At 43.7% G+C, this 21,803-nt stretch overlaps 1 protein-coding gene across 9 annotated transcripts in view; it reads left to right on the forward strand.

Moving 5' to 3' along the window:
• Positions 1–21,803, forward strand: part of msi2b (musashi RNA-binding protein 2b) — a 241,950-nt gene that overhangs the window by 125,829 nt on the left and 94,318 nt on the right. For all 9 annotated transcript variants that reach the window (XM_062407101.1, XM_062407100.1, XM_062407099.1 and 6 more), the window contains one exon: positions 10,073–10,121. In XM_062407101.1, the coding sequence (XP_062263085.1) occupies positions 10,073–10,121 (49 nt within the window). The remainder of the gene's footprint in view (positions 1–10,072; positions 10,122–21,803) is intronic.

Genomic DNA, 21,803 nt, shown 5'->3' on the forward strand with positions numbered 1-21,803 from the left:
TTCGGTTTTTATATCATTAAGATGAACAATGTGTCTTCATTTCCTCCCTTTGTGTCAAACCGAAGCTAAAATATCAAGGTTGGAGGTAAAATAACTAGTTTAAGCAAAACATAGTAGAAAATGTATATTTTGAACATACCAATGGGATAAGAACTACCTAAAATCCCAGAAATTGTTATGAATGTTTTATTTTGACTTTTCAATTAAGCCCATGTTCCATCCACTAACATGGATGAAGCAGGCTTTATGACCTAAACGGCAGCCAGCCACAAGGGGGCAATCCAATTGATTTGGCTTCACTTTAAGAGAGCTGTCATGTCATCCATCTTTGAGATTGTGAATTAAGTAAATCACAATCATCTTAACATTACTAACATATTGACTAGTTAGCCACTGGTCAGTGAAGATTGCAAAATAATTTATATTTTCAGTTGCAGATGTTTAAACATTACTTTTCACAGAATTCCTCAAGTTATTTATTGCAGCACGGTATAAATGAGCAGAGGAGATAGAGGCTCCCCCTGCAGAGAAATTAGGCAAGTGCACCAGGGAAATTCCTAGAAAGTTTACAAGCGATAGTGATGTCTCTGCATCTCCAGACGTCCCTGCCATGCATTCTAAACAGTCTGTGATAATGATATCACCCCAGAATGAAAATAACAAGTGCTCATGTTGGGATCAGACATTGTAGAAGTGTGTTAAGTCCTGTATCTTTGACTAGGTCATACTTTGAGAATATTTTCATGCTGAGCATGTCTGCATAATGTGTACAATATAGGATATAACACATGTCTCTTATTAATTAAAATGTCGCACTGCCGGGGTTTTTCTTTGTGTCTCCCCTTGTTTTCTATTTTCCGAAAATATAATGGAAAACTTTACATAGCTTTTTCTAATTAGTATGCAAATTGACATGAATGGGAAAAAAAACAGTTGTAAACCAGATGAAGAGTTTGGGATAACTAGAAGAAACTATAAAACAGAGATATTGACTAAGACAAATATAAAGAGAAGACGGAGAAGACAGCAGATAAGCTCCTCTTCACCCTACATCACTCTGCCTTTTTCTATCTATCTGTGTGTGTGGTGTGTGTGTTTGCACTCTAGCCGTGCATTTTTATCAGTTCTGCTGAGGGGTGCCACTCATCTATTATAATAAGGAATATTCCTTTTGGGAAAGAAACCTTGTGTTCCAGATTAAACACAGCTGGCTTGGCCTCTGCTGTGGAAGTGAAAAAAAAAAAAAAAAAAAAGACTGGCTCATCCATCCGGGCCCACGCTTAAGAACAGTGTCCCTTTTGCCCCCTTGTGTAATTGCAAGAGCTTATAGGGAGCTAAAATTTTGCCCCCTGCTCCTTGTTAAACCAACACTTGTAAATGCGCTCAAGCGTGGATGCAGCACATTGCAGCTCAACGTTCCCAGACAATGATATAGATTTCCTCTACAAAAGAACAATTGAAAGGGTTGTCACAAATTTGTCCATTGTCACTGGGTCGCTATCATTTCTCTGTTAATTGCCATCATTGTAATAGAATATTAGATGCTCCGCACTGCAAAGGGAGTGTTGATGAAGGGGCAGTGCCAGCTGAGCTTTCTCCTTGACCGTGACCCTCATCTGTCATAATGGTAATGATAATGATAATGTGATAATTCATTGATCTCTGTAGGGATTTTTTTTTTGCCCTCTTTACCTCTTCCAAAGCGGGGGTATGGGGCAAGTTCTCTCTAAAAGACAGAGCATCAGTGTCCTGCTCAGAGACATAAGGGGGCTGAACACTGGACACTCTCTCTCTCACATCCATTCGTTTTTTTGTGAGGACAGAAATGGCTCATATCACCTGTAATTTATTTAATTAACAGATAATTATATCTTAGAATCAAATAGAGAACAATATTGAGCATATTATATTAATTGTAAATACAGGTAGATTGCATATAAAGAGACTGTTACCTGATCATTAGGAGTTCCAAGGGCTTTAAATGTGACTTAGGTGCTTTGGCCATTTCCAAATTTACTTGTTCATTAATCCTAAAAGACAGTTTCTCATGCGCTGCCAAAACTCCAAGCTGAGAGAAGCACTCATGTCTCTGCCCCTAATTAGGTTTATTTTTTAACATTTATGGCCGAATAGCACTTGCAAATGTTTGAATAAATGTTTCCAATGTGGGATTTCCCAAGTAGTTTGGTAACTACGTGCCGGCTGTTTTCTGTACATCGGTCCATCTACACATTTGGCAGCAGTCCCCAGGACCCAGCTGCTGGCTGAATCCCAGACGATTCACACCGCTCTGATTATTTCCTTTACATAACCTACTGAAGTCGTATTCTGAAAAGTCTAATGAGTCTCTTGACTAAACAAAGTATTGGACGAGATGTTAATCGGTATGAGCAATCCTGCTCCTCGATTTTTAGTTTAACAGAATTGAATTGTCTCATCTTGACGAGTGGGGTCCTCTCACTGCACCATGATGGAAGTTAATGTGCTCCTGTAGCTATGCTCACAGTGATGTTGTAATTGTGGTTGGACAAAGCTTTTTTCACCGTGCACCAACTGAATATCTCATATCCCAACATAATTTTCACGGGTCGTTGTGCATAATTGCAATTTGGTCGAATATTTTACACCAACCTTTTGTAGGTGGAATAAAAAATATGATTTCTTTTTTACCCCAGGATTTCTTAAAGTTGAATTAGCCACACATAGACTAAAGAAGTCCGTAAGCTTTTCAAAATAATCTACTCTTCTTGACATCATCTGATGAAGCCATGCAAATAGCACTGACCAGCGTGCTGGCAGGGTGAACACAAATCCCAGTAATCTCTGATACCGAAAGTGACACCACAATCGCCCGACAATGTTTTTCTTTCCACTTAGGTAAAAGTGATGTTCATAGCAAATGTAATGGATGGAGGCAATGAGGGCGATAAAAAAAATCCCTGTGTACTAAATACAAAAGCCATGTTGGGTCAGAAACAAGCCCCAACGCCTTGAACAAAAGGAGGATGGGCACAACCAGTCCCAGGTCATGCTATCTGTGGTTCATGTCTCCGTCCCTTTGGCATCAGATATGATGTTTATCAGTGTCACCCCCAAATTGCAGGAAAGCTGCTCTGATAGCCTTAAGCCGTGGGCTGAATGTAAATGTGCATTTGACACCTATCTAAATCGCTGTCATAATTCATTTCTAGAGCTCTTAAATCTCCCCCTGTCACCCGGCACCTCTGCTGTTTTTCTGTCCAGAAACAGAGCACATTAGCCTTTATTGATGCCTGTGTCCTTTGATACATAATTCATCATTCAACACAACAGTCCTTTTTGAATTATTATGCATTTTTTCCGAGGTTGCTCAAACATATGGGGTTATACAGACACAAGAGGGTTGCAGATGTTGCCGGCGTGGAGTTAAGTCTCATGGCATATGACAGGAACAGGATTGGTGCCTTTTTTTTCTCCATGTTGTTACACCAGGGTTATGTAGAGCGTCACTGACACGTTGCTTTCAAGTCGGCCGACATCATGTCGTGCTGTTCTTCGAATCGATCTGCATTACCTGTAAGCCTCACACCTTCTGTTGGTTCACATCAACATCTCACTCAGGTATTGTTCAGCTTGAGGCACAACCACATTGGAGGCAAAATGTGCAAATAGTATTGCAGTGTCACATGGTTGATCTGAGTTTTCCGACACCATCTGCCAATCAGCTGCATTTCTTTCTCACACATTTATGTTACGGATGAAAAAACAACCTTATCTACTCAATGAGCCATTCATTGGGGTGTGGCAGTACATAAACCACTTAAATCAATTAATTTATGATCTTTAAACCAGTTTTGTATATTGTATACCACTGCAATGGAGCCACGTCTTTCTATTAACACTCATGGATGTTTTGCAGTACAGGAAGGTTACTGACAAACCCTGACTTTCACAAAAATAGTACAAAAAAAACATACCAGACAAGTGGTGGTCTTTCTTCTAAAGAAAGAAGAGTAGGTAAAGAGCACAATCTAAACTTCTTACATGTGTAGAAGCCAAACTCGTTGGCACTGCAGCACCAGGTCACAGCTCGCCTCTGTCGACTGAATGAATAAAACCTTACAATTTAAAATTAAATAACTTCCAAGAAATAACAGACAGTCTGAGCTGGAAAGGCGCCCAGTAGACCCCATACCTCAGCCAAGACCTCTTAAATTCAATCAAGCCAAACCCATTTGTATGTGTGCCTGATTTCTTGTCATCACGATCTTTATTTCTTGAGAAGGTCACAAATTGCACAATGCTCAATCTCAAAATGTGAGAAGAAATACAAAAAAATATACAGAACAAAGTTGGTGGTTCTTTCTTTGCCCTCACTCCTTCCATCCACCACCTTTCAATAAAATCTGTTCTATAGTTTTGCGTAATCTTGTGTAACGTCCTTAGCTGAGATAAATATAATACAATATGTCTCACACTTACTCTTTCAGCTCTTTGACTCTTAATGATTCATCAAATCAAAAATATTCACTGCCTCTCAAAACTGTTAAGTTTATAATTAACTAATACATCTACTGACATTGTATAGGATTTTTTTTCTATACTTTATATAGATTTATTTCTTAATTCCAACTTATACCTGCTGAATCAAGTGATTAACAGAATGGAATAAAAACACAAAAGTTAAACCAGTATCATATCACCAGCTTCTGAATTGTGATTAAGAGTTAAATTGCTCGAAAGCCAACAATTGAAATACCCAGCATATCCCACCAGGCCTCTTTAAGGGCAGGTTATTTGGTTCAGATGTATTTGCTGCAGGTGTAGTTAAAGAGCTTCCCGGCCCGCTGGCCCCGACTGTCTTCCTCCTTCGCTTTTTAAGTGGCCGTGGACTGTTCCAGTGCATACACCACAGTGAAATAGACTTTTGCTCTTTTCTTCATTGTCACAAAAGGCCGGGCACTTCGCTGGAGTTCCCATTCCCCTTTTACATAGTGATAAGACAGCCATTATCCTTTGAACCTTTCTTTTCACCGAGCCAGGAGAAAAGGAAGAGTGAAAGAGGAGGAGGAGGAGGACAGAGAAAGATTTCTTCCCTGAGGTGAGCCTGGCCTCACCTCTGTGTGGTGGGCTTTTTTGTGAGCGGTGAAGAGGTCCTTAACCTTCTATCAGATGGAGGCACACAGTTGTGTTCTGCTTGAATAACTACATTGAAAAGCCCTGAAGCACGGGAGATGGTTCTATAGACTCCGCAAGAGGCAGTGAGTGAGAGAGACAGACTGGTCGAGAGAGGGAGAGAGAGACAGAATGGGCTGGAGAGAGATAGAGATAGAGAGGGAGGGGCGATACTGTATTGTATGACCTGCTGAAGTGTGACCCTCACATCTGTTAAAGTGGCCATCAGTGCTTCACTGTGAACTTGTGTTCTTTGTTGTATGGGTCTCATCAACAGGGTGGACGTCCGCTCTTAATGTCACAACAACAGTTCACACATTTACATTGTGTAATACACTCCAATTAATACACCACTCATCATTTTACAAAGTAGCAATTCTATTTTTAGCAATCACAACCAGAATGGATCTCAGTAGAGCAGTTACCTACACAAAGGCCCATCAGCCCCCTTAAATTCAATTGATCCAAATCAGATTGGACACACACATAGATTCCAGTCCACTAAATATGGGATTTTTTCCATCACGATCCATACATTATTCTCTGGAAAAACAATCCTGTTGTTGCAATTTTATCCCCACATCAAAATTCTCAGATTTCAACTTGATGAGCAAGCAACTGTCAGGGGTATTAAGCGGTTGCAACCACGTAGCGGAGAACGGGTCAAATTAGAACTGAATTAAAAATTCCAAGTCCGGGGTACCCTTAAAAAAATACAGAATTTTGGGTCTGCTTATCAGTACCTAAACTGCAAGGACACCTTATGTATCTGCCAGGACCTGTTTACAAGACTACATCACACAGCCTGTCCATTTGTTCAGCAAGACCTAGCATGGCTAAGATTAGCTGCGATAAACAGTCAAACGTCAGGTTGCACATCGAAGCTCACCAAATACTAAAGGCAACAAGGTGTCGATCTGAAAGACTGTACAGCGTTTAATGTCCTGCTGTCCCTGAGCCAGAGTCATCTTCATCTTCATCTTCAGCTAGCGGTAGTAGCACCTCGCTAGCACCTCTGGTAGAGCCAGGGGGAGAACAAGCTGCTACGGCAGCAACACAACGTTCTCGCTGGCATTCAATGGAAGACTGACTAACATGACTTGTACGAATTATGTCAGGAGGTTTCCTATAAAAAAAAGGACGTCCCACAAGCAGCTCCAAAACATTATTATCCACAAATGGTTCAACTGCTACTGATGCTTCCACTGTGTTGTTATGGAATATATGAGAGATTGATATTCATCAGAGATCTTAAAATTGACCATTATTGATAAACAGATACGTTTACAGCGACAGTTAGAACATTTTCTTCTACTAATTATCCATAAATATGACTGTGTTATTGGGTTCATTGAAACACCAGTATTTTCCAGGCAACAAGATTAAACTTTGCATCTGTCTCGGTTACTACTAATTTGCACAGTTGGGATAAAGACATTGAGAATGTCTGATAAGGTTCTGAGATGATTAGTTTGGGTTTTCTTTTATAATGTTGCCTGTCTACCACAAGGCGTTTCCACAGTTGTCTTTGTGTAACATGAAGCATATCGGTTGATTGGTCCAGTCCAATAAATCTATTTTTATAAACATTTGACCTTTTTTTTTTATATTTTGGAATCGTAATGGGGTATCGATAAGCAGAATCGGAATAGGAATTGATCCGATTCAAACGATACCCAACCCTATTCGCAATGTGGAAATGCTCTCTCACGATTATGGTTTTGCACTCACATTTACTTTTCTGTTCACTAGCATCATATGCGTGGTCACATAACCCAACTGACCAATAAACAGAAGACAAGAGCACAGTGGTTGATACAAAACCCCCACGTCAGGAGTTTCAATGAAGTGATTTTGGTTGAGCAACCTAACAAAACAAACTCATTACATATTAGTACATAAATCTTTAACAGTGTTATGTTCTGGCAGGTAATTGACAGTATTATTTTGTATTTTAATGAGCGTCAACTCAACACCACATCTCATATTAAACTTAAGCTAAATGGTGACTTACATCATAACAGTTGTCATCACAGTTTGTGTTAGAAGGTTGCGCCACCTCTCAAGTCTTGAAGAAAACAAGCAAACATCTCTGCCAGTGATTCGATCTACACTTCGTGCTGATTTGTGCACGACAGACTGTTGTATCAATATTATTGATATTAGATGACAGAAGTCAAATGCAATACGTTTCTGCCTCCCGTGCAAATGACCACGAGCTGTTGACCATCCTTGTCTAACTAAATGTTTACCATAGTTGGTAAACACGCCGTCCCATCTTTGCTCTCCAGTGAAGCTGTTCACGCTGTCAAATGTGGAGATGTTATAAATTGTTCCTTGTGTTCTCAGCCAGTGAAGAAAAAAGAAAAAAAAAAAAAGATTTGAAAGAAAGTTTTCTCTATTTCATTTAATTCCAGGACAGTATAATTATCTGGCTAGGTACTGAATGTGACAGTGGAGGAACCTTCCATCCAAAAGTGTCTCCGTGTTCTTCATCCTCCTGCAATGAAATCACATCCCCCTGCACGACAAATCCCAGTTATTCTACTTCTTTGCCACTTTAATGCGATTTTCATTAGATTCCGGGGCATGAGATAGGGGTGAGGTTACGGGACAATATAAATGTCTTTTTTATAAAACTGTTGCTGCGGGTGGTATTGCTTGGCAGCTGTTTATTTGTTCACCACTTTTATATGTTTTTCCACCGTGCAGGCATCACATTTTTAGTCTGTGACAAAGCAAACTTGTCTGCTGCATCAAAATGTAGGAATTTAGGAAAATTAACAACTTCATTAGTAAATTGCAAGGTGATGAATTTATTCTCACACTTGACAGTTAATTTATGTCTTTTCTTCAAAAGATTACTTTTGAACCTCATATAGACCTCCTGCTTTACTCTGAGAAGACGTGAGTGAGGGAAGCTTTAGTTTAATTGTTTATTCAGGACAATTGATGGAGCAAACCCGACTAGTTAAACACAACGTATTTTGCACTGCTAACTCACACGTGACACATTCTGCTCACTGTTGCACACATTCGGAGCAAACTCTTTGTAATAAGGTGGTATTATTAACATCCTTCCACCTGTAGGCCCTTATTCCCCACCCACATCAGGAGCTTAGTTCTGTGTACTGAGTGACAATACTCTCTGTGAGCACAAGTGAGAGTTTCCCACACATTCACATCATCGGTTTTCTTACCCTTCAAGTCAAGTCACCGTCTCATTCTAAACTTGCAACATGAAAACGTTAACCTTTAGGTTGATGAATGCTCAATAGTCAACAAATGTCTTGATCCTTAGTTATTTGAGAAACAAGCTGAGCCCTGGCAGACGACCAGTTTCAGCCAAATAGAGCATCGGAGAAACAAGGATAGTTTTAAACTTAAACTGCTTCACCTGATTCAGATTTTTCCCTGGTTTTGATCACCTAAACCTATATTCTCTCGCTGCTGGGGGACTCTGGCAGATTATTTGACTTCTAATAACCTCCTGAACCACAAACACTGCAGGAATCCATCCATCCATCCATTATATATACGGCTCAACCTTTTGAGGGTCTCACGGGGAGCTGTAGCCAATCTTTGATGATAGTGGGTGAGAGGCAGGGTGCAACCGGGACAGGTTGACAGTATATTGAAGGGAGCCGCATTATCTGGAGAAAACCCATGCAAACACAGTGAGAACACGCAAAAGAAAGATCCTGGTCAAACCGGGATTCAACCTCTTGCTGTGGGGCGACAGTGCTAAATGCTGTATAAGCTTTCACCACTAACTTAAACTTTAAATGACAATGAGCTGTTTATATAAATGCTGTAGTTAGGGAAAAAAAAAAATGAAATGCAGTTTTGTACCATTGTTACTTTAAGTATATGGCAGACACATTGTTGGGGAGCCCGTCCTTCCTGCTTCCCAGCTACTATTTTAATCCAGCTGGACATTCTTGTCCACCAGTGGAACTACCAGTTAAATCCATATACTGTGTATGCGCGTTACCTCAACTCCAGATGACTGTTACTGGCAATATTTGGCAATTTTTTAAGTATTTTTAGGGAAGTGCAAATAAAGTGTGCTGCATGTGGCCTGCAAGCCGTGCAATGAGTAACTGGGCCCTACAAGCTGTGCCAACGTCTCGTGTGCCAAATGTGTGGCAGGAGGGTGGCAGGAACAGTGTGCCAGTACTAGTCTGCCTGGCTGCCAGGCACTTCTCTTTATCCAATCAGACAGTTCAGCTTGAGTGAGACCCCTATTCTTGTCTCTTCCTATCGCCTCCTGAAGCTTTGTCACCCTCCTATGAAAAAACACCGGCGCATGCTTGTGTGCACATCTTTTCCCCCCGCACGGCACCGAGCCTCCTCGGTACGCCGTTACGCTTACCTAGAGACCATAACCAGGGAGAAAATGGTGCAGAGTGTTCCCTCTTTGTTTCTGTCTGCTGCTGCTGCTACTCTCGATATCCCTCTGTCCTTTTTGTCTTATTATTCTCCCAAGACAAAATCACAGTTTAAATGAGCATTTCTTCAAAGTTATAGGGAGCAGAGTGAGTGTGGGAGATCTGTTTTTCTGGGATAGGTGAAGAAGAAACGCTGTCTGTCTGTGTGTGGCATTATCGGACATGATGAGGGATGATATTATGGGAGAAGCTGCTGCCGGTGCGGCTGCGAGATGAGGAAGGATCCCTCTGTTCTCACGCTCGCTTAGGGGATTGTTTCGATCTGTCACTTTCCCCAAGACCGGACATCAGTGTTCATCACAATAAACAGGCTGTCGACACAATTCTCCTTTCCCCCCCCCCCCTTTGCTTATCATTAATATTAATTTCCTGCCCTTCTTCGACACATTTCACTCCATGCAATGAGATTGCTTAAAGCCCTGTATCATTCAAATATTTAATGTCACACCTCCTCTTGTGTCTTCCAGGTTGACGACGCCATGCTTATGTTCGACAAGACTACCAACAGACATAGAGGTAAGTAACACGGCTTGTGTTCTCGTGTCTCTCCATTTTTGTCTTTTTCTGAAAAGGTGCGAAAATAGTCATTCTGCGTCCTTTCCCCATGAGATAACATAGAACAGTTCCATTTCACATGATATTAGGTGTGCCATCTGTTCAACAATAGGAGCGTGTCAAAGTAATCAATAAGCTGGTATGGTGTTTAGAATGTTTGAGCGTTAGACGGTGTGTGTGTGTGTGTGTGTGTGTTTGTGCGCGCGTGCTTGTGTGTGTGTGTGTGTGTCTGAGATGATGCTGGTGTGAGTGTTTCAGAGAGGTGCTTAAAGGGTGTAAAGATTGTGTGATGCTGGGTGCTGTGCAGTCAGATAACAGCATCAGATAAGGCCCAGGAGAAGCACAGACTTTATCTCTCTCCCTCATCGGCTCCTTATCTCAGATGAGGGGACGTTTCTCTCTCAAGCAGAGGACTTTCCAAAGACAGGTCCCCCCCGCTGCACCACAATGCGGCGTTGCGTATTTAAGGCCACGGCGGCGGTGCTTTCAGGCCAGACTTAACCAGCCAGACACAACCGCCAGTAAGCACATATAGGCCCTGTCACTTATCCTGAGCCCCTTTGCCGTGGCTGTTACCGGCTATGAATCCTCACATAGGTGCGTTGAAGGAACTTTCAGGAGACAGGCTGTCCCCGGCTGTGTACGTGTCCATGCATCACCGTGTGCGAGAGCAGTCGACAGGCGCTGACAGGTGTTTCCACGAGAAAAAGGAGCAGACACTTCTCCGTTTGTCACGTTAGTCAGCTCCCTTGTAGGCAGAGCTGGCATCGCAGCGTCTCACTGAACTGGGCTGAGCGCTGTTTTGCCACATGAATGTAAACATTTCATCGGCACCGAGCGACTCATCCGCTCCGTGTGTATAAATGTTTAAGTGCAGTTGGCGTGCATTGAAAGCTGTGGCGTCTGTTTTATGGGCAAACGCTCTCTTCTCTACTGTATCTGTGTCTCTGTGCGTGCTCTGCATGTGTGAATGCGGCGCCGACAAACTCTTTGAGTCTGGTAAACAGTTTCTAAGTGTGGAACATGTGAACTATACTGGAAGTGATCTATGGCTTTGAGGGGATTTTGATCTGTAGTGACAGAACCCAGTGTGAGTGTGTGCTTTGAGACGGAGGCTCTTTCTCTCTCGTCCCCATCCGTCTCTCCCTCCCTCTCTCTCTCTCTCTCTCTCTCTCTTTCCCTCTTATTTCTGGCTTGTCTCTCTCCTCTGTCTGCTGCACTGCCAGCCCTCTGTGGACGGGGATGGGCGCCGCGCTCGGGGAGTGTGTTAGGCGTTTGCCTCTGGGCAGCAAAATGCCCTTCAAATGAAGACAATGATGGAGAAACAGCCTCCGCGGCAATTTTTCTGATGACAGCGGGCGTATTTATATCGAGTGTGACACCGAGGCAGGTGGCAGGTGCAGCTCCTGCTGCACTTTCGACTTCTTCTAACTAGCATTTCAGAATTTGGTCCGACGGTAATTTGAGACGGTAGATACGCATGTGATGCTCTAATCTTAAAAATGCAACAGGTCTTCCAGATGAATTGCATCAAATATTACAGTCCCATAAGACGATTTGAATAATTCATCGGAGCCATTGGGGCGATAGTGTAATATTAATGGCTCAGCTGCCCCGTGACCAAAAATGAAAGGACGCTGAATAGATGATAAGAGAAACCCGTGCCTGGGCCCCGCTTTACCACTCCCCCACCGGTCCAGTGATGGGCATCTGGCAGCCCACAGTCCAAATCAATTTTCCACCTGTGTTCATTTTTATCTTACAGATTGATTCATGAAAAAATAATCCCCATTTTCTCCCTGCTGCCCCGCAATAGAAATGACACATCCTTTATTTAACAATTCAAATGTCACACATTGCAAATTCTTCTCAAACCACGCTGCCTTTTTTTTCTTCTTCCATAATTATAAGTCCGCCAAATAACAGCTCACTTTGTGACTCTCATGCTTTGCCATGTGGCGCATGGAGACTGTCTTGTCGTACATTGTGTCTTGAAGGTTTTAACAGCAACGCAGACGCACTTTAATAAAACATGTGACGTCGAGCGTACACATGTAGGTGCACTGCATCTTCCTTTTAAACCTGCTCTGCCTCTGGACCTTAAAACGTCTGCATGACATTTGTCGTGCTTTTGCAGAGACAAAAAAAATAAGGAGACAGGAAGCAAATGTCCCTGCAATCAGTAAACACATCTATATTTATTTCTCGAGCGTTTGTGAGGTTGTAAAAATAATTCTTGTGCTGTAATCTAATTAAACACAATGTGGAGACTGCACACTCACAGTATGTTAGGGTGATGTGCGTAACTGGCTGTTAGATCACAGCAGTTAAAGGTGATCTCTTACTAGGCCTGCTGTGACTCACGCGATGACCTCACCATCACCTCACTTTAATGTTATCTCGGCGCCTCTTTTTATTTTCCCTATCGAGCTTTTTTTTATTTTAAATAGAAGCCGGATGGTATAAGGCTCTAATGCTTTGTATTTTCTGGTTGTTTGTCGTATATGAGATTCATGATCACTGCCTGATTGTGAGTGTGTTTTCTTTGGGGCTGTGGTGAATTGGATGGAGGACAAACGTCACACTCGACTAGCAGCAGCATTGTCCTTCAGACGGTCCCCGTGAGGCTGGCGAAACGACAGCCAGAGGAGACACTCTCTACCCTTCTCGTTTTCTCTCTGCGAATTTTCCTTTTTTTCTTGACTCTATCTCTGCCGGTCACTCAGTCTTATTCTTTCCTCCTTTTCTTTCTACACAGTTGCACTATTTCTGTCCCACACCATTCTCCTGCACCCTGCCCGTCCTCGTCATCACTCCGTTTCCTCCCGTCTTTCCCTCTGTCTCTCCTGCTAGAGGACACCCGCTGTAAGCAAAGCTCCTCACAAAGGCGCACGCTGCACACCATCTCCTTGGCATTTAAAGGAGTAGAATACGGCCAATTGTGTTGGAAATTGAACTCTCTAAAGCCTCCCTTCCCACTGCAGCAGTTCATTGTGGGTGACTTCAGTTTCATTGGTGAGCAGCTTGGGCTGTCCAGAGGTTGATGCCAGAGGGCGCCCATTGTTCCACGTTCTACTGCAGTGTCCCCATCACTCCGCCCTCCTTTCAAAATTCTATTCTTCACCTGATACTCATTTTGTTGACGGAGGGGAGAACGGGAATCTGTACATTTCCGAATATCTCACCGAGTAATTTGTGATTATTCTTGTTATTTCTGGATGGTTTATTCAGCGGTGTGGGAGGTCCAGATTGCATTATGTGCATGTGTGCGCTCCAAACACACTGGCTTTGCCCTGGGACGGGGGCCGCGAGCACAGACGCCACGTACCAGTCGTCATTCCCAACAGCCTCCACATGACTTCACGTGTCCCCGTCAGATGACAGGACGAGCTGCACGGGTGGGAAATAAAAGCGTTTGAAATAGCCCTGAGTCAAAATCATTCTGTCAGCCACAGCCTACCCCCGTCCTGCAAGCTGACATATGATCCATGATCTAAAATGTGATTTTTACTGTCAAGCACAATTGGTGGTGCCAAGGAGCTTGTTGCTGAGGTCATAAAACTGGCATCTCCTAGGGGACTGTGTGATGAACGAGTGGCACAGTGGCGAGTATCGTTTTCAACCCAAGAATCAGCGTTTAATTTAATAAGTAAAAGCACAGTTGATGATTGACGAATGCTTTGTCTTGCTAGCGAGACGCATCCTTTAAGAAAGTGCCACACAATAATTAGCCCTCCCTCATCACCGCTCTCTTCATGAACACATCTCTGTGGCATCATTCCATGCACTTAATCCACGCAGGAGCCTTTCTATAAGACACGTTTATTATAAAGAATAGACCTTCCTCTTCATCTGATTTGATTGTAACACAAGCAGCTTCTCAGCATCATGCCTAATCCACATGAATCAAAAAAGATAAGTGCATGCTATGCAAATTAACACATTGCAATCCCAATGCTAAATCACTCTCTTACAATCATAAGTAGCTCTTTAATTGGGTCAAAACCGCACAGCACAGTGATTGTTTGATTCATCCTCTGCAAAAGTCTCTGCTCCTAAGAACCTGTGTCAGCCCCGCAGTTTCCATCAAGGTCTTACTTTTCAACAAGTTCTCAGTTAATTACGGTGAGTTAAAAAGAAATAGAGGGTGGCATCCATATCTATTTTGGGCCATAGACCGGTTTCTCTCTCACCTTTGTAATGACAACATTAAGGAGCATGATGCAATCCTGGTGTAACTTTCTTTCATATTGTTTAACATTAGCTTTTTAACCAGACAGCGCCCATTAGGGTAGCATCATAATGACTGTGTGACTGATTGTAAGGCAAACTCCTTCTTCATTTGAATGACGCAAGTAATAGTAATGCGCAACAGTGTTGGGGACCGGGATGAAGAGATGGAGGCTGAATTGTGAGAGTCACCAGGCGGCTGTGTGTGAGAGAGGCACACACTAGAAGCTGTGTTCCTGGAGAAGAAGGGGGAATCGTGGTTGTGTGCAAGGACGGGGCCAAGGCTGTGTGAATTTGTGTATGGGCCTTTTTTTGTTTTTTCCTGCGGGCTTAAAGGGCTGGTTTTCTTCTTGGCAGACGAACAGAAGGCTGCATTGTGTGTGTCTGTAATCTCTTTACCTGGATTGGCAGCAAAGCCAGCAAGTGCAGCTCCCAGTGTAGAATTGGCACTGAGGAGGCAATGTCACACTGAGCGAGCTGCTTTCCAAACAACCCAAAAACTGGTTGTGTCTCTGTGAGACGGTGTGTGTGCGGATGCTCCCTTTTTATTTATTTATTTATTTATTTATTTTTTTGTCAGTGTATGCCCAAGCGTACAAATATACCACACTTTCAAAAAGACTAACAAAATCAGATTGCATAGTTGTTGTGTCGTTTTTTAGTGTGTGTGTGTGTGTGTGTTTGTCACAATTTGAAAACTATGCCTTAGAGAGCAAAAGTCTTTACCCCAGGATGCACAAGCTCCTACTGAAACAAAGGCTTGAGTGGTATTAGGTGTCATTATACACCAACTATTTGACATAAATTTGCCTCTTCCGCCTCACTGGGCGAGAAGAAAAAAATAATTGGCCTCATTATCTTTCATCTCTTTGGCATATTACATTCATTATTTTATACAAAGACTGCCAGTATGAGTCCTGTAACCTGGGAAGCAGCGCTGCACCTCCACAGGTTTAACTGTTGCTCCCTGAAAAGCTGCGGTGTTTGACGTCACCACAATGCCTCATCAGCCACCGGTGCAAGGGATTGAACATGGCCGGCTGAGCAGAGGATGTCTGTCCGCAAAGTGATTGCTGGCTCATTGACTGAGAAGGAAAGGTGGGGAAACGGGAACGAGTACAGCTCGAGAAGAAATAGGAAGGGAAAACAAGGAGAATGGAAAAGAAGGTGGACCGAGCACAAGGAAAAGCAGGAAAACGAGAATGAAGGCATGGTGAGGGCGGGAGAGAGGAGGAAATAAAGAAAAAGGAGAGTGGCCCAGTAGGAAGCTTCCCCCTGCTGGCTTCTCGGGCTGGAAGCTGCTGCCGATGGCTTCAAAAGAGCGCCAGGCAGTCTAGGCCTCCGCTTTTAGCAATTAGAGATCACTCCAGCGGATGCCTCCTGGCCAGCCTGCAAATCCCTCAAAAATACCCTCTGATTACTACTGTAGGACACAGGCTGTTTACCAAATGGATCTAGCACTGCTGAGAGTGAGGTTTGATAATGCCTTCTTTTGTTCAGGCTAGAGGGAGAGCAGGGTCATTTGAGTTTTAAAGATGGCTTCAGACATGAATTTCCACCAGGGGAAGGAAAAATAACCGATCCTTTAAATTCTCGTCCAAATAGATGTGCAAGCAAATGACCGGTGCCGATTCTACCCTAGAATAAAACCGGAGCTTGAATACATTGCCTTGGCACAGGCGGGTTTTACCAGAGGACCAGATCTTCTTCTGTGGTAAATATGTCAATGTCCATGCCAATCCCTCCTCAAACAACCCAGAGTCCCTGTATGTTCCACGGGAGCTGTCGCATGTACAGATCGCAGCTCCTCTTCGCTCTGTCACTACTGTACAGCAGGGCAGACCCAGAACAAAACAATCATCCGCGATGCCCGGCTTAACTGATTGACACGGCGTTCGCAACCAAGTGGAATCAGATATTCCTGCACGTTTCCTTGCATTGCTTCAGCCCTCCGAGCTGACGGATCCCTCGTTGTATCCTCTCACCTTGACAGACCGGATCTCAGCGATTAGTGTGAATGTCATTTAAATGGCAGAGCTAATCATACACTCTGGGGCTGCCTCCACCCGAGGGCCCCTCACCTTGGCCTAATGACAGCGACAAAGGAAATGATGTGTTTAGCCACTCTGCTCGAGCTCATCAGCTCCTCGGTGAGCCGACCTGTGCCTCGGTGGTGGCTGGGGGGGGGGCGGCATAGCAAGAAAGCAGAGAGCCTGGCCTTGTTGCCCTGCTTCCTCCTCTTCAGGGTGTTTGCTGTGGTCCACATCTTGACATTAGCGACCCAACAGACTCGTCTCAAAATCAATACCGGCATTACAGCGGGGGCTGTGCACAGTCTTGCTAGTATTCTGCAATAGGCCAGATGAGACACATTTGACAGGTGGATGATTAAACGGTGCTGAAGCCTCGTCTCCTTGTCACCTGTCTGTGTTCTCCTGCCCATTTGTCCACATCTGCCCCTCTACCAATGTAGCCGTACAGTCAATGTGTGTTTTTCGGGGTCGGCGTATGCCTCGTGGACCGGATGAGTTTGGTTTTGAATTAGAGTCTGCTGTGCCGGCCCTGTGTGTCCACTGCAAGGGGAAGGAGGATGAAGGCAGGAGATTGTGGAAGAAAGCCTGGGGTTTTAATCTCTTCCCCATGTTTATCTCACCACCAGGAGACAAACCGTGTGCCATTAAAAACATCAGCTGCTCCCGCTGCTTGGCTGCACGGCCGCACCTCTGAAGACATTTGAAGGACAAAATTAAAGGGACAAAAAATGTGGCGATTTGCGGCGGCACGTTTGTCAAAAAAGGGAGAGGGTTCTAATTTTGTATGCATTGGAAACCCACATTTAGTCTTATTCTTGCTCAGATACACAGCGGACGTGACAGTTTTCTTGTCCACGCTGCACGTTTGCGTTACAAATCCTATGTCTTAAAAGCAAACTTATTTGAACCAGTCTCAGCTGCCATGGGGAATCAGTCTCTTCAGGAAATGAAAATGCCAGCTTGGAATTGTCATCACATTGAGAGTTAGCCAACCCCCGACCTTGTAATACCCCCATAGCTTCTCTATTTGTGACCTGCTGGATGCTCATAGAGAGTGAAACCATCGGGGAGGCCCTACTGCTCACATCATCATCCTCTGAACACCTAATAGTGGATTTACCAAGGTTAAACCTCCTGTAAGACTGCAGCCACTGTGACCTGGTGTACTCATCCACACGGACCCACTCACAGACACACATATTGTTTGTGAGGGACACACATGGATCCTTTTCTTGAAATTGCATTTTACGCGGCCAAGCTCAGTTTAATCTTGATAGTAAATAGATATATAATATATAAATGGCAAAGTCAGGAAAAGGAGAAAAAAAAAAAAAAGGTGCAGCAGCGTGTCCATATAACTGCAATGTTCCATCTAATGTGCATGAGACTGTAACAGAGACAGACAGGGGAAGTGGTAGCTTTCCTCCGCATTGTCCCCTGTATTTACAGCCTGATTGGTGCCTACCCAGGCGTCTTACAGCTGAGCGCAGCACATGAGGGAATTAGCTCAGTGTCTGCTGTGCGGTGTTGGTAAAATTCGTTGCTTCTTGTCTTTGCCACATTTTTTTTTTTTTAACACGGCGATCACACACGGGTATGTTTGTGATAGTCATCACACCCACGGATGCGCTGCACAAACATCTGCACTCCCCACTGTCGTCCTCTTCTGAATGGCACCTCATTTTGTTGAAGGATCTAAGGTTTTATAGACTACTGCTTTTATGGATTGTAAAAGTTTTTTAGATGCGTTTTTTTATTGGATATTACTCATCAGGTAAACAATAAAAGAAGTCATTGTCCTTTAAAGTCTATGGCGTAAAAGAGTTAGCTCACAGTTAATGGATGAATTTACTTTAAGTTTCACTGCATCACAAAGTCACAATTGCGGTTAGTCAAATTTTAGTGTTATCATTATTAACACCTTATTGTTAAAACACTCACTCAGTCTATCTTCTGTATTGCATTTGAGTACATGCAATCGACCCCATGATCAACATGCATACATACAAATGAATAAAAAGGCAGTGACAGTAATCTTAATGCACTCAATGGCTGACTTGCATACAGATGAGTATAGCAACCACTCACATGTAATTGTGTGCAATGGATGAATAATCTGTTGACGCACACGCAGCAACACAACAATGTGTTATGACTAGTAACACTGAAGGCTTCGGTTTACATTGCTTCTCTGTCATCAAGCTAGATAGAATTAAATGTATATTTTTTGTGCAAAAAATGATCTCATCTTGCGTTTATTACAAAGTTGTGGAGTTGTTGGACATGGGCAACAACTGCATTACAGCAGTAACATGGGGGCTAATATTATGGTATTGCATGTTGAGGATTTAGCCAGCTAGCAGGGAGGTACACAAGGAAGTACAAAACTCTGTAAGACTAATAACTTCACGACAAATAATTGATTTACAAGACCTCCATTACCACAGGCCTGGAATAAAAAAGGCCATTCAAAACAGGCAGGTTGAGAATGGACACAAGCAATCAAAAGTTGATTTGTTTATACTTTATCGACTAATTTACAGCACATATACATTTTCAAGTTTTAAACCTGGACCTGGATGAGTCAACTGTTTGTGATACTGATAAGGAGAAATATCATTTCATATTTTTCAGTACTCTGTGTTATGATGGAGAGTTTATACATATCTATCGGAGATTCACTTACGTTAAACTGATCATATTTTCAGGAAGAAACTGTTGTTTCACTGAAATAATAGAAAGCTCCCCCGCTCCTCTTTAGGAAAACACCGCGGTGGGACGTTTTTGTTGAAAGGTTTGTCTTTGCATTTCAATGTGATCGTATCCTACTGAGGAATAGCTTAAAAAAAAAGAACTGTAGTGTAAGCTATCAAGTCGCGGAAGAGGACGGCAGAGGACGGCACTCACAAGTCTCAGTGCCGCTGCTTTGAAGTGAGCGTTTCTTTCCCTGTCCCCGTGTGGGTCTCGGTGCGATGGTGGTCAGAACACACCACACGGCTGGAAATCACAATCAGCCGCTGAGCCACAGCAATCACTTCTCCCAGAGAGATTGCAAGCTGAATTAGATTACATCACCTCCAGTCCAGGCATCTAATCTTACATTAAAGTAAAAAAAAAAAAAGAAAAAAAAGAGCAATCTCTGGTTTCCTTACAATTTCTTTTTGTTCTTCTTTCTCTGCGCTTTGAGGGTCAAACCGAGTATCTTATGTCATCCTTTTATCAATTCCCCCCCCCCCCACACACACACACACACACGCTGTTGTGACGTTTGATGTGCGTTTGACCGACTTTTGCCGTGTTGCCCCTACTTGCGGTTGATTGGCCTCCCACATTCCTGCTGGTTTTCCCACTTAACCAGTTGTAGGAGGCTCTTTTTGAAGTGGAGGGGCTTTTTATACAGAAGCAGCCAAAACAATCATAGCTCTGCAGGGTACATCCTGGCAATGACTGGTATGTTGCCAGACAAGATAGACTTGTTTGTGTGTGTGTGTGTGTGTGTGTGTGTGTGTGTGTGTGTGTGTGTGTGTGTGTGTGTATTGGTTGTATAAAAAGCAGCTAAAAGAGCAATTTTGTCTGCCGTCATGAACAATGAAGCTTCGGTAATAACCGGCTCAGAAGGGGCACGGGGTGTCTCTCCCCATATTCCACCAGCAGGCTTCACGCCGCTTCATGTATTTGTAAGAACTAAGAACTTGACGCGTCCAAAACTGACGCACAAACACACGTAAACCCCAACATGAGGTTTTCTTCTGACAAGACTATGAGGATGTGAGTTGGGGTGGTCAGTTGTGTCTCTCTGTGTGTGTGTGTGCTTGTGTGCGCGTCTGTGTGTGTGTGTGTGTGTGTGTGTGTGTAAGTAAGTGAGTGAGTATGCCTCCCACTGTAATAAGGGTTGCCTAGCCAAGCGTAAGTGTCAGGGTGGAGATGCCTGGCTCATTAGGTCCCATGGCAGGATAATGTATGAACAGAGCTTGCGAGTGTTCGCACAGGTAGCGAGTGAGAGCAAGAGGGGAAGAGGGAAGCAGCCATTGTTCTTTCTCCTCTCTCTTCTCCGTCTCTCCTCACTGCCTCCTCCTCCTCTTCTTTCCCCGCTGCCAGTTCTCTTCTTTGTGTGTGTGCGCGCCCTGGGGATATTTAGGCTCCCTGGTCACATTATGCCCTGTTTTTTGATGCAGAGCTGCCACTCCGCGTTTTCTTTTTTTTTTTTTACCATTTATTCATAAATTAATTAATTTATCGGTTTATTAAATTTAATTCATTGCATCTTGCATGATGCTTGTTCCGTGGCTCTGTTGCTCGATTGACAGGTTGCCAGTCATGGTAAGATTCCATATCCCATCGGCGTCATGCAGCAGCACGTTGCTAATTGAGTTGAATGCGTGGCTCGTCTCTCCTCAGTGGATCCATCTGTTGTCGTCTTGTCATCGGTTTGTTTGCACTTGACAGGTTCCAAGTCGGTCTTTGTGTGTTTAACGGTGCACTTCTGTGCAGGTGAGCTGTGTGTCTTTTATTTATGCAGGTTATGTGTGTGTGTGTGTGTGTGTCTCTGCAGATGTGTGGAGTATAGTGCCATATAAAATGGGTGGCTTCCTCTGGGGTTCATGGTCTGAATTCTGTGCCTTGCACCGCTGCGGAGGCCCACAGATAACAAACCCCTCAGCCAGTCACCCTGTTTATGTGACTTTGTCCACGACACACACATTTTTACAGCGACAAGCAAACACCGCATTTCGCTGGATACACACGGGCCAAATGCATAATGGTGTGCGATAAATCAGAAATGTGCGAAATTACAGGGGTCGTGGACGACACCTGACATCATTAGGCTTTTTGGGGGGGGGGGGCTAACACAGCTTTTCAATAGCACATAAAAACACAGCTGTAAGGGATCCTTGACATGGCAGCCCATCAGTAGTTCAGGATGGGACGAAGCAACGCGTGCGGGATGATGATATGATTAATAAGCCTTGTGTCCAGTTGCTTGGGTTAATCCCCCATGGAGTTGGCAGCGTGACTGCAAAGAGAGAGAGAGAGAGAGAGAGAGAGAGAGGAAGAGACAGCACTGCTATGTGTTTGTTTGCGTGTGTCCATTCATGTAGGCGCCACGTGGTCGCTTAAATGTTTGATTTTGGCTCGTATTTATATCGGGCTCACGCTGAAAGAGAGTGAACTTAAAAGGCCGCGTGTGTCCGTGTGATGTGCTCCCTCCATCAGTGGATAGAGGACGTCTACAGTGGTCTTTACCGCCGCACCTTCATCACTGTCTTTCATCGCCGCTGCCAGCCCTTCTCCGGTCCTCCTCTCTGTTCCGCTCAAAGTTGTGCCTGCGTGTGTGTGTGTGTGTGTGTGAGAAAGAAAGAAAGATAGAAAGAGAGACATG

This window comes from Platichthys flesus, chromosome 15 (genome assembly GCF_949316205.1).
Source record: "Platichthys flesus chromosome 15, fPlaFle2.1, whole genome shotgun sequence".
NCBI lineage: Eukaryota > Metazoa > Chordata > Actinopteri > Pleuronectiformes > Pleuronectidae > Platichthys > Platichthys flesus.